At 43.8% G+C, this 13,483-nt stretch overlaps 1 protein-coding gene across 8 annotated transcripts in view; it reads left to right on the top strand.

The window, feature by feature from the left end:
• PTPN13 (protein tyrosine phosphatase non-receptor type 13) overlaps positions 1-13,164 on the top strand; it is a 457,782-nt gene extending 444,618 nt beyond the window's left edge. For all 8 annotated transcript variants that reach the window (XM_073599969.1, XM_073599986.1, XM_073599976.1 and 5 more), the window contains one exon: positions 12,575-13,164. In XM_073599969.1, the coding sequence (XP_073456070.1) occupies positions 12,575-12,661 (87 nt within the window). In that variant the 3' untranslated portion in view covers positions 12,662-13,164. The remainder of the gene's footprint in view (positions 1-12,574) is intronic.
• The last annotated feature ends 319 nt before the right edge of the window (positions 13,165-13,483 follow it).

The following is a 13,483-nucleotide window of genomic DNA, read 5'->3' as shown; positions in this document are numbered from 1 at the left end:
TGGGAAAATAATCTTTATTGAAATTAGGCATAAATTTATACAGCACATTTGAGGTCTATGCATAGAAACATAAAATATAGTCACATGTGGTACGTTTACATACATTAGCGCCTTGCGAGGCTGGCACTGCATAACAAAGGTATACCTATTGTTAATAATTCGGTGAGGTTCTAACAGACTGAAATGGGATACTTATTATATAGTTGTGTGTTTTGGTTGGTAGGTATTGATAATCTTGTTTTCACGCATTACTATACACATGTCTCCCCGTCTCCCAGCCATTCGTCCCAAATCCTTGAATATTTGTGGCTGTTTCCCCTGTGTTTGTAAATCAACTGCTTGTATGGGAGGGAATTGTTAACTTCTTTCTTCCAGCTTGTTATGGTGGGGGTTACGTTCTGCATCCAAGTCTTGGCAATCACTTTTCTGGCCAAAAACAGGACTTCAGATATAAATATGGCTTGGTATTTATCAATGTCCACGTCTGGAAGAAGACCCAGTATACAAAGTTTTGGATCTAATACTACAGGGGAACCCATTTGATCGTGTAAGAACTTAATCACTTGACTCCAGTATGTTTGAAGGATAGTGCATTCCCAGATTAAGTGGAAGAAGCTACCCATCTCTGCCTGGCAGTGAGGACACAATATAGTTCGTGTAGGTTGAAACTTCCTTATTATGTTAGGTGTCAGGTATGCTTGGTGAATAATATATATCTGTGTTAACCTATCAGACAGTTTTGGAGATGTTACTTTTACATTTTCTAGAATTTCCTCCCAGTCTGAGTCACTAACGGCTCCTATATCTCTTTCCCATCTTGTTTTGGCTTTTTGTATCACTTCTCTAATTCTGGGTAATCTTATGGAGTAATAAAGATTAGATATCAATTTTTGCGATTCGGCTCCCATTATTATGTCCAGGATTTGGGGATATTCCAGGATGCAACTTTCGTTTCTGAATTGAGAACGCAAGGCATGTCGGAGTTGTAAGTATTTAAACAATAATTGTTGCGGAATAGAGTATTCTTCCTTAAGAGTTTGAAACGCTTTAGGCCTAGCACTTGCCATTACCTGGTGCAGGTATATAATTCCATATCTGGCCCATATAGTAGGGTCTGGTATTTTTTTAAGTTCCGCTAGCTGGTTGTTAGCCCATAAAGGAGTGTGAGAGTGAATGTACCCTATTTTAAGTTTTTTCTGGGCCAATCCCCATATTCGTTGATGATGATTGAGTAACCCGTCATTAAATTGTGAACCTTTCCTATGAACCTGACCCCCTCGTAGTATAATTTGAAGTGGGGTAAATAAGGGACTGTCTGGGCTACTAGATACTAGTGTACTATATCGCTGTCTTTCATTATTATGGTAGTGATGCATGTGTGACAGTTGTGCCGCTATGTAGTATTCTTGCAGATCTGGCAGAGATGTTCCCCCCATATCTGTAGGGTTTTTAAGGACATGCCAAGCTACCTTATGTCTTTGATGTCCCCACACAAAGGTGTTCAAAATAGATTCCATTTTGTTGAAAATCCCGATGGGGATATATAATGGGGCGTGCCATACCATGTATAGGATCTTGGGTAAGATAATCATTTTTATGATATTTATCCTCCCCATTACTCCCAGTGGTAGCTTGGACCAGGCTTGCGTTTTGGTTTTTATCATGGCAAACAATGGTTCTATATTGTTGGTTGTATATTCGCGTAGGTCTCTTGTAACCAGTACCCCTAAATATTTAATAGTGTTTACCCTGACTAATGGTAGTTCTGGATGTATATTGGTTGGGGGAAACTGGTCTATGGGGAGTATCTGTGATTTTCCCCAATTTATCTGTAGGCCTGAGAATTTCCCCATTTTATCTATTGTGTCTAGAGCTGCTTGTAGTGATGGGCCCTGATCGGCTAGATAGAGTATCGTGTCGTCTGCATATAGTCCGATCTTCTCTATGTAGTCGCCTATTCTAAGACCCACTATGTCCATGTCAGCTCTTATAGCTATGGCCAATGGTTCGGCTGCCAGGGCATATAGCAGTGGGGAGAGGGGACATCCCTGGCGTGTGCCTCTTTCTAGAGGAAATTGCCCCGACATACAACCATTAACGAAAACCCGTGCTTTTGGTGACTGATAGAGTATTTGTACCCACTGTATGAAATTGGGACCAAATCCATATTCTCGTAGACACTCCCATAGAAAAGGCCATTCCACTGAGTCAAAAGCCTTTGCTGTGTCCAGGGCCACCACTACTCTGGTACCCCGATTGTCGTGCTGTGCTTGAATATTTAGAAAAAGTCTTCTTATATTCATGGCCGTATTTTTCCCGGGCATAAAGCCGGTCTGGTCTGGGTGAATTAATGAAAGAATGACTTTATTTAGACGGGATGCTAGGATTTTGGCCAGTATCTTAATATCAACTTGAAGTAGTGAGATTGGGCGGTAGGACTCGGGGTATCTAGGGTCTTTTCCTGGTTTAGGTAAAACTATTATCTGTGCTTCTTGCATTGATGGAGGAAGTGTTTTATGTTTAAATATTTGTTGATATAATTTTTGCAATTTCGGGAGTAGTATATCAGGGAATGCAGTGTAGAATTCTAGTGGTAGGCCGTCTAGTCCGGGGGCCTTAGATTTAGCTAGTTGGGACAGTGCTTCAGATATATCCTCTTGGCTAATGGGGGCGTCCAATAGCTTAACCTGTTCAAATGTGAGTCTAGGGAATTGAATTCTGTGTAAGTGATTTTTAATTTCTTGTGTGGAGTATGTTGTCTGAGTTTTATATAAATTCCTATAGAAGTTTAGGAAAATGTCTGCAACTTGGTGTGGGTCGGTCACCTCGTCTCCCTGTGGGGTAGCTAGGGTCACCACTACTGGGGGTTTTTCATTTAAATGAGCTAAATATGCCAGTAATTTACCTGCTCGCTCCCCGTGTTCGAAGATTCTTTGTTTTTTGAAAAAAACCTGTTGTTTGGCTTTCTCTATGTGCATTTGGGTTATTGCTCTGGATTGCATTTGTACTTTATGGAGATTGTCAGTACTGGGTTCTTGTGCGTATACCTGTTCCAATTCCTGTAGTTTGTCAGTGGTCATCTGTAATAGTAGTTTAGAGGAATTTTTAAATCTGTTTATTCTTAATGAAAGTAGTCTACTGGCTTGATTTTTAAAGGTGTCCCATACTGCAGTATCTGAATCTGTGATTCTTAAGTTGTTTAGGATATATTGTAGTTCTTGCCCTATGCTCTCAAGATCTGGCAGGACCGATAACCAGAATGGATTCAGCCTCCACCCAGAAGTGGGCATCGCTTTTAATAGAGATGCTGTTATCCAACAAGGTGAGTGGTCCGATAGAGCTCGTGGAGCCATACCCGACCCTGTAATTTTGGGCAGCAATGCATTTGAGGCCAGTATAAAATCAATCCTGGACATCGTGTCGCAGCCTACCGAGTGACATGTGTATGCTTTTTTAGTCGGGTTTTGCCATCTCCATACGTCTGTTAGCGCAAATTCTGTGAATAGTCTGCAGAGTCTGGTTTGGTGAGGCACAGTCCTGGACGCATCTCCCAGGTCTGGTCTGTCCAAATTTGGATTCATGGTTTGATTAAAGTCACCCATCCAAATAGCTGGAACTGATGGGTTCTGTGCCATGAATGCCAATCCCTTCAATACTACCTCAATCGAAAAGTGGGGGGGGATATAACACGCCAGAATCAATAGGGAGTTGCCTCCTATGGTGGCGTGCAGGAAGATATATCTTCCTAATCTATCTGATTCCAGTGCGATTAGCTCAAAGGGCACTCTTTTGGCTACTAATATCGATACCCCCCTTGATTGATTGGTATGCGTACTGTGGTATAACCATCCTATCCATGGTTTTTTTAAGGCTACCTGCATCTGGCCTGTGATATGTGTTTCTGTTAAAGCTAGGATATCTGCTTTTTGTGATTTTAGAAATGTTAGTGCTGCGGTTCGCTTTACCTTATTCCGCATTCCGCGTACGTTCCATGTTAAAAACTTTACACTGGCCATGTTGGTCTCTAAATGTAATTAGTGTATCTGCCATCTAGTAAGATCACATAATAGTGATACCCCCTCAGTCTGCCTTTTCCACAGTGCCAGTCTGCTAATGCATGTTTTATTGTTGACTGTATATTGCCTATCTAGCCATATTAAGGTCACATCAATACTTATATTCCCAAAATAAAACATAAAACTTATCCTTTTAACTGTTCCCATCCCTCCCAGCTGCACATCTCCCCAACCTGATGTGAGCATATATACCCAAACTGTCAGCATATAACATATCATCCAGCGGTTACAGTCCACTGGAGGCACATTTCTTAATAGCAATAGATGAGTTTTTCTTTTATGCTGATCCAACTTTGCTAAGGGGGCGACTGTTCCCCTGTCGATCGTGGAGCAATTATAATCAGGACTACCACACATTGCAGTTAATGAGTTCCTCTTGCCCTTTTCCTCTTTGCATCTGGTTAATTTATGTCCCTTATTCCAGGATAATGTGGTACAGTTCATCCCTGTCATTTAGGAGTCTTGCAAAGCAGATCATTGTAGACTGTCCCCACTCTTCTCAAACTGTGAAGGCGCAACCGGTAACCTGCGCAACTTTATTTTATGATCCCCCAAGTTCCATATCAGCGTTATACATGAGCTAGCTTTCTTATTCCCATCCACCCCACTTACACACAAGCTGTGTATGCCCCCATTCTTCATATCCCTTAACTGGATTCTGGTTCCCCACCGAGAAGTCCCCGTGACATTAGTATTGAAGAATTTTGTTCAAAGTCAGAAAGTACTCACTGTTGTTATGTGAACATAGACAGATTAAGCAGGTCTATCTCTGCGATCCAGCCATGCTGTCGCTGCCGCCGGGTCGTCAAAGAACTGTACTCTTCCGTCCTCTTCCACCCGCAGCCTGGCGGGAAATAACATGGCATATTTAAGATGGAGGGTCCTCAGTCGGCACTTCACTTCCTGATATTTTGCTCTTCTCCTTTGCACTTCGCTGGAAAAATCCGGGAATACTGCAATCTGGCTGTTCCCGATCTGTATATTTCCTCTCTCCCGGGTGAGTTTAAGGATTTTGTCTCTGTCCCGAAAATTTAGAAATTTGGCGATGAATGTGCGGGATGGCGCTCCGGGTGGTGGTGGCCGCGCAGGGATGCGGTGTGCTCTCTCCACCGCAAACATAACTGAAAAGGCATCACGGCCGTGTGTTTTGAGCAGGAGCGTTTCTAGGTAGGTTGCTGGGTCTGCGCCTTCCTCTTTCTCTGGCAGTCCTATGAAGCGAAGGTTACAACGTCTGAGGCGGTTCTCCATGTCATCTTGATGGGCATGGAGTTGCTGTATCTGTCTCTGCATCTCCTCTGTAGTATGTCTCATGGGGTGCAGGGCGTCCTCCGCGTTGCTGATTCTGGTTTCAGCCTCTGTGACCCTGTCTTTCAGTTTTGAGAAGTCCTGTCTTATCAGGGATATATCAATTTTCACTTCGTCTATCTTTGCAGTCAGGGTACCTTGTAGGGCGGCTATAGCGTCCAGAACTTTGGCGGTGTCTGACGCCTGAGGAGCGGGGCCCGTGCACGCGCTGGCGCCATTTTCCTGTTGCATGTTTTTTTCCTGGCGGCGATATTGAGCGAGCTTGTCTGCCGTCCCAGTGTTCCGTCTCGGCGGGGACATAGTCCGCTACGATCCCGGAATAAAAGGGGAAGCCCGTGGGATGAAGCACTCCGGTGTAATGTTCCGCAGGATCTCTTTTAGGAGTTTGTGTGCAGGGAGCTCTCTCTTTCTAGGTCTTACTCCATCACATGCCAGGTCACCCCCCAGGTGCTGCACTTTTTGAGGAGATCCTGGGGCCCAGGCTCGTGCGGATCAGTCTTTTGGGGGAGCCAGGCAGGCCAGGAGGACTAACGGGGCCGTTGCTGGGTGTAGTAATATGGCCGCCGCTCTGAGGACCAGGCCGGAGCCGCGGGCCGTCCCACAGGCTGGTACAGGGTGCAGAGGCTTAGCGCTGGGGGCCACAGGCAGTCCGGGGGCCGATGCAGGCAAGGATCAGATTCGGGGGAGCCTGGTGTGTCCGTGGGATGGATCGGAGCCGCCGCCGGGTGGAGCAAAATGGCCGCCGCTCCAGGCGCTAGGCCGAAGCTGGGGACTATCCTAGATGCAAGCCCCAGAGCGGAACGATCCGGTTTTCGCGGCCTCGGGCAGCGTTCCAGGCGATCAAGCAGCACCAAGAGCCTTGCAGGCAACGGGGTAAACCTGTTGGGGTATGTTTTTCTGGCAGGATTGGTAGGATAAAGGCAGGATGGCTGTTACAGGAGTCTGGGCAGAGGAGCTCTCTCTATAAGCGTCCTACTCCATAGCTCCTCAGGCCACGCCCCCAACTCTGGCAGCGACCGTGGGACTTTTAAATGGGTGGAACTCCACTTTAAGTTCCTGAGAGATGTAGGAAACCAGCATGTGGGGGAGGGCTAGAATTTTTGCTTTCTGTCTGCATAGCAATTTGAGAGATTTCTCTTCACTTTCTCTCATAACATAATAGGCAGTAAGGAAATCAAACTGGACTTAAACGGGTTTTAGTACGGTTTGTGTCCTCCCTAAAATGATTTTCCTCACTTCCTGTTTGGCGACACACCAGAAAACGAGGGGAAACCTTACCAAGGGGGTGGAAACAGCAGTAAACACCATACTCTGATCAAAATGTATCCGGTCCAGCACGAGCAATTTTAATCAATAAATGGGCTTCCCCACTCAACGGAAATCAGTTGATTAACCACTTGCCGACCGCTGCACGACGATTTACGTCGGCAGAATGGCACGAGCAGGCAAAAGGACTTACAGGTACGTCCTTGCCTTCCCGATCGGACCCCCTAACCCCCCCCCCCCCCCCCCCGGTGCCTGCGGCGGTCGGATTCTCGTCAGGAGCGGTGAGGGGGAGGCCACTCATTCGTGGCTCCCCCCCCTCGCGATCGCTCCTAGCAAATGACAGGCTTCCTCGGCTTCTGCATAGTAAACAGAAGTGGAGGAAGTGATGTCATCTCTCCGCGGTTCGGTATTTTCCATTCCGGCGCCGAGGAGAGAAGACATCGATATGTGTGCACAAACACTACACACACAGTAGAACATGCCAGGCATACTGTACACCCCCCTTTACCCCCCGATCACCCCTAATCACCCCCCCCCCCCCCGTCACACTGCCACCAAGCAGTTTTTTGGGGTTTTTTTTGTTTTTCTGATTACTGCATTGGTGTCAGTTTGTGACAGTTAGTGTGGTAGGGCAATTAGGGTTAGCCCCCTTTAGGTCTTGATCACCCTCCATCGCCAGTGTCACTAAGCGATCATTTTTCTGATTGCTGTATTAGTGTCACTGGTGATGCTAGTTAGGGAGATAAATATTTAGGTTCGCCGTCAGCGTTTTATAGCGTCAGGGACCACCATATACTACCTAATAATAAAGGTTTTAACCCCTTAATTGTCCCCTAGTTAACCCTTTCACCAGTGATCACCATATAACTGTTACGGGTGACGCTGGTTAGTTGTTTATTTTTTATAGTATCAGGGCACCCGCCGTTTATTACCGAATAAAGGTTTAACCCCCTAATCGCCCGGCGGTGATATAACTTAGGATTTAGGGTCAGATAAGGTCTGCGTCGCCCCAGGCAGCGTCAGGTTAGCGCCAGTACTGCTAACACCCACGCACGCAGCATACACTTCCCTTAGTGGTATAGTATCTGAACGGATCAATATCTGATCCGATCAGATCTATACTAACGTCCCCAGCAGTTTAGGGTTCCCAAAAACGCAGTGTTAGCAGGATCAGCCCAGATACCTGCTAGCACCTGCGTTTTGCCCCTCCGCCCGGCCCAGCCCACCCAAGTGCAGCATCGATCGATCACTGTCACTTACAAAACACTAAACGCATAACTGCAGCGTTTGCAGAGTCAGGCCTGATCCCTGCGATCGCTAACAGTTTTTTTGGTAGTGTTTTGGGGAACTGGCAAGCACCAGCGGCCTAGTACACCCCGGTCGTAGTCAAACCAGCACTGCAGTAACACTTGGTGACGTGGCGAGTCCCATAAGTGCAGTTCAAGCTGGTGAGGTGGCAAGCACAAGTAGTGTCCCGCTGCCACCAAGAAGAAGACAAACACAAGCCCGTCGTGCCCATAATGCCCTTCCTGCTGCATTTGCCAATCCTAATTGGGAACCTACCACTTCTGCAGCACCCGTACTTCCCCCATTCACATCCCCAACCAAATGCAGTCGGCTGCATGAGAGGCATTTTCTTTATGTCCTCGCGAGTACCCCTACCCAACGAACCCCCCCAAAAAAGATGTTTCTGCAGCAAGTGCGGATATAGGCGTGCAACCGCTATTATTGTCCCTCCTGTCCTGACAATCCTGGTCTTTGCATTAGTGAATGTTTTGAACGCTACCATTCACTAGTTGAGTATTAGCGTAGGGTACAGCATTGCACAGACTAGGCACACTTTCACAGGGTCTCCCAAGATGCCATCGCATTTTGAGAGACCCGAACCTGGAACCGGTTACAGTTACAAAAGTTACAGTTACAAAAAAAGTGTAAAAAGTATATATATATGGTATGCAATTTTTAATACTTTACCGTTTACTATGTTTTATTGTTAACCATTTTTTTTGTCTTCAGGTACGCCATTCAGCTGCAGCGCGGATTTATTTATCTTGACAGCAACAGCGTTTGCTCCCACGATATATAAAGCCGTGACTCCAGCGGAGGTGATATATTCCGAAGCATGGGGGCAGCAGGGAAGGAGGAGCGATTTGCTCCTACCTTTTGCGGGAGGATGCCCCCATGCTTCGGCATATATAAATGTTGCATGTATGCCTATCATTAGAAGTGGGTGGATGAAGGGAGGTATTCTAACGGTGGGCATACCCGCCGATCAATTTCTTTTTTTCGTTCAGCCCACAGGCTGTATGAAAAAAAAAGATTACAATATATGCCCAACAAGGACCAGCAACGTACTGGTATGTTGCTGGACTTTGAGTGGTTATACCAGAATGATGCCTGCAGGTTTAGGTATCATCTTGGTATCATTCTTTTCAGCGAGCGGTCGGCTTTCATGTAAAAGCAATCCTAGCGGCTAATTAGCCTCTAGACTGCTTTTACAAGCAGTGGGAGGGAATGCTCCCCCCCCCCACCGTCTTCCATGTTTTTCTCTGGCTCTCCTGTCCCAACAGGGAACCTAAGAATGCAGCCGGTGATTCAGCCAGCTGACCATAGAGCTGATCAGAGACCAGAGTGGCTCCAAACATCTCTATGGCCTAAGAAACCGGAAGCTACGAGCATTTCATGACTTAGATTTCGCAGGATGTAAACAGCGCCATTGGGAAATTGAGAAAGCATTTTATCACACCAATCTTGGTGTGGTCAGATGCTTTGAGGGCAGAGGAGAGATCTAGGGTCTAATAGACCCCATTTTTTTCAAAAAAGAGTACCTGTCACTACCTATTGCTATAATAGGGGATATTTACATTCCCTGAGATAACAATAAAAATGATTTAAAAAATGAAAGGACCAGTTTAAAAATGAGATAAAAAAGCAAAAAAAAAAAAATAAAAAAAAAAAGCACCCCTGCCCCCCCCTGCTCTCGCGCAAAGGCGAACGCAAGCGTCGGTCTGGCGTCAAATGTAAACAGCAATTGCACCATGCATGTGAGGTATCACCTCGAAGGTCAGATCGAGGGCATTAATTTTAGCAGTAGACCTCCTCTGTAAATCTAAAGTGGTAACCTGTAAAGGCTTTTAAAAATGTATTTAGTTTGTCGCCACTGCACGTTTGTGCGCAATTTTAAAGCATGTCATGTTTGGTATCCATGTACTCGGCCTAAGATCATCTTTTTTTATTTCATCAAACATTTGGGCAATATAGTGTGTTTTAGTGCATTAAAATTTAAAAACGTGTGTTTTTTCCCCAAAAAATGCGTTTGAAAAATCGCTGCGCAAATACTGTGTGAAAAAAAAAAATGAAACACCCACCATTTTATTCTGTAGGGCATTTGCTTTAAAAAAAATATATAATGTTTGGGGGTTCACAGTAATTTTCTTGCAAAAAAAAAAAAATTTTTTCATGTAAACAAAAAGTGTCAGAAAGGGCTTTGTCTTCAAGTGGTTAGAGTGGGTGATATGTGACATAAGCTTCTAAATGTTGTGCATAAAATGCCAGGACAGTTCAACCCCCCCCCCCCCAAATGACCCCATTTTGAAAAGTAGACACCCCAAGCTATTTGCTGAGAGGCATGTTGAGTCCATGGAATATTTTATATTGTGACACAAGTTGCAGGAAAGAGAATTTTTTTTTTTTTTTTTTGCACAAAGTTGTCACTAAATGACATATTGCTCAAACATGCCATGGGAATATGTGACATTACACCCCAAAATACATTCCGTTGCTTCTCCTTAGTACGGGGATACCACATGTGTGAGACTTTTTGGGAGCCTAGCCACATACGGGACCCCGAAAACCAAGCACCGCCTTCAGGCTTTCTAAGGGCGTAAATTTTTGATTTCATTCTTCACTGCCTATCACAGTTACGGAGGCCATGGAATGCCCAGGTGGCACAAAACCCCCCCAAATGACCCTATTTTGGAAAGTAGACACCCCAAGCTATTTGCTGAGATTTGGTATAGTGAGTATTTTGCAGACCTCACTTTTTGTCACAACGTTTTGAAAATTGAAAAATAAAAAAAAAAAATTTTTTTCGTGTCTTTCTTCATTTTCAAAAACAAATGAGAGCTGCAAAATACTCACCATGCCTCTCAGCAAATAGATTGGGATGTCTACTTTCCAAAATGGGGTCATTTGGGGGGGGGGGGGGTTGTGCCATCTGGGCATTCCATGGCCTCCGAAACTGTGATAGGCAGTGAAGAGTGAAATCAAAAATTTACGCCCTTAGAAATCCTGAAGGCGGTGATTGGTTTTCGGAGCCCCGTACGCAGCTAGGCTCCCAAAAAGTCCCACACATGTGGTATCCCCGTACTCAGAAGAAGCAGCTAAATGTATTTTGGGGTGCAATTCCATATATGCCCATGGCCTGTGTGAGCAATATATCATTTAGTGACAACTTTGTGAAAAAAAAAAAAAAAAAATTGTCACTTTCCCGCAACTTGTGTCAAAATATAAAATATTCCATGGACTCAACATGCCTCTCAGCAAATAGCTTGGGGTGTCTACTTTCCAAAATGGGGACATTGGGGGGGGGGGGGGGGTTTGTGCCATCTTGGCATTTTATGGCCTTCAAAACTGTGATAGGTAGTGAGGAGTGAAATCAAAAATTTACGCTCTTAGAAATCCTGAAGGCGGTGATTGGTTTTCGGGGCCCCGTACGCGGCTAGGCTCCCAAAAAGTCCCACACATGTGGTATTCCCGTACTCAGGAAAAGCAGCTGAATGTATTTTGGGGTGCAATTCCAATGCCTGTGTGAGAAATATATCATTTAGTGACAACTTTTTGTAATTTTTTTTTTTTTTGTCATTATTCAATCACTTGGGACAAAAAAAATTAATATTCATTTGGCTCAACATGCCTCTCAGCAATTTCCTTGGGGTGTCTACTTTCCAAAATGGGGTCATTTGGGGGGGTTTTGTACTGCCCCTGCCATTTTAGCACCTCAAGAAATGACATAGGCAGTCATAAATTAAAGGCTATGTAAATTCCAGAAAATGTACCCTAGTTTGTAGGCGCTATAACTTTTGCGTAAACCAATAAATATACACTTATTGACTTTTTTTTTACCAAAGACATGTGGCCGAATACATTTTGGCCTAAATGTATGACTAAAATTGAGTTTATCGGATTTTTTTTATAACAAAAAGTAGAAAATATCATTTTTTTTTCAAAATTTTCGGTCTTTTTCTATTTATAGGGCAAAAAATAAAAACGGCAGTGATCAAATACCATCAAAAGAAAGCTTGATTTGAGGGAAGAAAAGGACGCAAATTTCGTTCGGGTATAGCATTGCATGACCGCGCAATTAGCAGTTAAAGAGACGCAGTGCCAAATTGTAAAAAGTGCTCTGGTCAGGAAGGGGGTAAATCCTTCCGGGGCTGAAGTGGTTAATCAGCTCTGTCGAAGAGATATATTGGAAAATTTTCTATGGGTGCAGTGTGTGCCACTGTCAGAAAACAATGTCCAAATCTCTCAGAGTAGGCCACTTGTATTCAAGAGAAAGCATGGAATGGCCCACACTGCTCTGAAAGGGCCAGTTTAAAGTTACCTGCATTCTGCCCACAGGAGCCAATCTAATACATAAGCATCATAAAGTGTCTGTTCCCCACCTTACCTCTCTACTCAAGCCTTAGTTTGCTCTCCCATTACTGCATCGTGGGAGGCAGTAGGAAGTATATTGGGTTTTTCTTGTAGCTTCAGCAGCAAAATTCTGAGAGAAGATAAGAGCAGAGAATTTGCTTTCATCGTGTGTGTTTATCTACCTCTTGTGGGCAAAGTACAGGGTTACATTCATTTTCACAGACTACTGAACAAAATCAAAATCCATGACCTTCTGCATTAAACTGAATGTAATTTTATTTTTGTTGCAGGAGCAATACATTTTCTGCTATCAAGTTATCTTCTATATTCTAAAGCAACTGCAAGCAGAGGATCAGCACAAAGGATCAGTCTCATAGTGTCTTATAAATCTCTCCAGAGATATATTTTATATTCCAGTTATTAATGTTTCCATAACAAGAGCTGCATTTTAGTAGCTTACTTATGTTGAGCTTGTTGGGTCTCAGCTCCAGTGGATGCCAAGTGCAGTTAAAAAAAAACTGCCTTTTTTAAAAATTTTCAGGGGTGAAGGGGATTGTAAAAACAGTATTTTAATATAATTCGTATTACATGTTTGTTAACATGGTACGCATGTACATTTGCAAGCAATTTTCTCAAGTATTTTCAGAATTTAAAGTTCGTTTTCTAGATAATATTTGAAAGCAGTATTTAAAAACAAATAATTATTTCTATAGACCAAAACCTAGTAAGTTTATTGTAATTATTACATACATTTCATAATGTTTACTTATATAGAGTTTTATGTACTATTTATATTCTTTTACAAGGAAATGTTAGTGTGCCTACCTGTACAAGTAGGCATGTTCATTCTCCACTGTGTAAATAAAGCATACACATTGAAGTACTTATTGTAAGTATATTCTTTCAAAAGCTTTGGGTGTTGCTTTTTTCATACTAACTAATGCGATCTGTAGTATGCTTCTGATCATTACTGTTATACATCAGGAGATATTTGAATTGTTTCACTACAGTGTAAACTTTTTCAAATGTGGGGCTATAACTCAACTACTCAGAGCTTTGTGTCATGTGGATGATCAGGTATTACATCACACCACAGGCCGCACATTTTACCACCACTTTTGCCTAGAGTCCTTATAAGGTACTCAAATGCTTCCTCTTGCCTCTTTGCCACAAGGATTCACTACAGGACAGTCCATACC

The sequence above is a fragment of the Aquarana catesbeiana genome, linkage group LG01, assembly GCF_042186555.1.
Source record: "Aquarana catesbeiana isolate 2022-GZ linkage group LG01, ASM4218655v1, whole genome shotgun sequence".
Taxonomy (NCBI): Eukaryota; Metazoa; Chordata; class Amphibia; order Anura; family Ranidae; genus Aquarana; species Aquarana catesbeiana.
The sequence above is the reverse complement of the archived record's forward strand: the minus strand, read 5'-3'. Positions and strand labels throughout refer to the sequence as shown.